The 2,500-nt window shown below is 47.9% G+C and overlaps 2 protein-coding genes across 2 annotated transcripts in view; both read left to right on the top strand.

The window, feature by feature from the left end:
- Nucleotides 1-2,500, top strand: part of LOC122251510 (uncharacterized) — a 526,911-nt gene that overhangs the window by 102,348 nt on the left and 422,063 nt on the right. The gene's annotated exons all lie outside the window — the stretch shown is intronic.
- On the top strand, nucleotides 1,065-1,992 carry LOC147468248 (gamma-aminobutyric acid receptor subunit delta-like). The gene is made up of 2 exons (XM_086554743.1): nucleotides 1,065-1,111; nucleotides 1,260-1,992. Exons 1-2 carry the CDS (start codon nucleotides 1,065-1,067, stop codon nucleotides 1,990-1,992), a joined length of 780 nt encoding a protein of 259 aa, XP_086410869.1.

Raw genomic sequence — 2,500 nt, forward strand, 5'->3', positions numbered from 1 at the left:
TCCCGGTGCCTCACTCGCAGGAAGATAATGAACGACTTAAGGACGAGTTCACGCCCTTCATGAACGTGTGCAGCCCCGGCAGCATCTACAAATTGTGGCTCGGCATCAGGGACGAGGTTGAGGAGGGGACTTGGGTCGACGGGGAGACGAGTGAGCCCGTGACGTTTGCAAATTTCCAGCCTTCTTATCCCAATGGGGGTCTGCTATATAGCTGTGCCCTTATGCTAGAGTACGGCACTTGGGCTGATGCTTCCTGCACTACCAAGATCTGTGGAGCCTGTACCTTGGAGCGGTCGGACTTTCTCTTTCTCCGTGGGCTATGCTTTGATGAAGAACACAGGACGTACCTCCGGTTTGACGGTTATGTGGAAAACCGACCGTTGTTCCGAGGGTATTACAACTACGTGATTGTCTGGCAAAGTGCTGAGAACCGCTGGTTACTTCAGGATATAAACAGCGAAATGACTCTGGCCTGGTTGTTGTTAATCGGTGAGAACGTGTACCCGATTGGCTATCACACGTGGACAGCGACAGAAGCCATATGTGGGAAGCCCAAAGCCACCGAGATTCCCCTTAGCATCTCCAGCTGTGCCAACGATCAGTTCATGTGTAAATCCGGACACTGCATTGACCACGCGTACCGTTGCAACTTACGCTACAACTGCAACGATGGCAGCGACGAGGACGAGTGTGATATCGTAGTAGTGAACAGTGCCTATCGCCGCCACCTGCCGCCTCGAGGCCACAAAGACACAACACTCGAACTCGTCCCGGCTCTTGTGTTGACGCGAGTGGCTTCGGTAGATGACATGAATATGGTGCTCGACTTAGAGTTTGTTATAGCACAGACATGGAGTGATAACAGGCTGTTATTCAGACATCTGCATGTGGCCAACAAGACGCTTATCCCAGAGAGAGAAGTGAGCAAAATATGGACGCCTAGGATCCAGATACTGAATGTGGAAAGTGGACAGATAAAGGTGCTTGATTCTTCTGTTGTCATCACCACTGCAAGGAATTCAACTTTACCCAACTATAATGACGTCGATCGAGGTTAATAGTTCATGCGAGAATTATTTATGAACATAGTTAGCACTGGCTTAGAGTTTTCGTTTGGAGATAATTATTTGAATGCCATTTTTTCTCCTGACTCTTTTGTCTACCACTCGCAGTTTCTTTTCTGTTTGTACCTAACAAAAGTTTTTTTTTCTTCTCTCTACATTCTTGTTAGACTGGTGTAGCCCTTTAACCTATTTCAGTATTCTTCCAGACCTGCAGTACCCTGGGGCCGACAATCCCATCACGCTGAGCAGCCAATACGCTGGGACGTTCACCTGCTCCTTCGACCTGTACGTGTACCCCTTCGACGTGCAGCTGTGCAGCGTCGACCTCGGTCTCCCGTGGGACGATGGCAGCATTCAGTTCACGGAGATCGGCGGGAGAGCGGAGTACATCGGTCCCGAAGACCTGTCTCTCTACACAGTGAAGCACTCCGCCCTCGAGGTGAAGCCTGGAGGCACTCGCATCCGACTCAAGTTCGAGCTACACCGCCGGTCGGGCATGGTCTTGATCTCGACCTTCCTGCCGGCGCTGCTGCTGCTGGCGGTGAGCTGGGCGACGCTCTTCGTCAAGCTGGAGCTCCTGCAGGTGCGGGCCATCATGTCTTTGACGACGCTCCTCGTCCTCTACACGCTCTTCTCCAACTTCTCCCGCACGATGCCCAACACGGCGGCCATCAAGCTCATCGACATGTGGTTCTTCTGCGTCATCGTCCTTCTCTTCCTCAACATCATGGTGCACATCTTCATCGACGTCATTTCAGTGATATCGAAGAGCAAGGTCACTGAAGTCCTTCCCGTTGGGTTGAAGATTCCTATGGTGACGGATTCGTCGAAGAAAGAAAGGATCATGATGTTTTATAGGACCTTCATCTCCCCCTTTCTCTTCCTTTCTTTTAATTTGGTTCTTGGGTTGATGGCGTTCCTGGGCTGAAGAAGCACCCTGTTCCCTGTCTTTACATCTTACATGTATACAGACAGACAATCATACGTGCACAGGGGACCAGAACGAACCATGTCTTTGTATTCAAAGGAGCACAAGGAGATGTCCAGGATCGGTGTTCAAGTATAATTTGTTACTATCCTTTCAAAATACATATTATATCACTTTTATGTATTAAACAGTGGAAAAATGGGTTCAGCTGTTCAGTCACTTCCCTATATGCTATATTTAAATGCACAAAGACATGAAGTGCAAAAACACAAAACAAAATAAATCACTCTTGCGTATGTAAGCTATATTTTATCTGTTCACGCTGAACGTTAGCATTCGACGTTCACTTCATTATTTGAAGTCGTAATTGTTCTTTGGGACGTGACTGAAACAGGGAAGACATTTCAGTATTTATATCACTGTATCTTTTAACTCTTTTTCCTTAATTGGTATTGTCTTCGATAATATCGATATTATATCACCTTGCACCCATCTGACGTATGTTATT

Source organism: Penaeus japonicus, unplaced genomic scaffold, assembly GCF_977035675.1.
Source record: "Penaeus japonicus unplaced genomic scaffold, GWHDUDI00000001_assembly GWHDUDI00000030, whole genome shotgun sequence".
In the NCBI taxonomy this organism is placed as follows: Eukaryota; Metazoa; Arthropoda; class Malacostraca; order Decapoda; family Penaeidae; genus Penaeus; species Penaeus japonicus.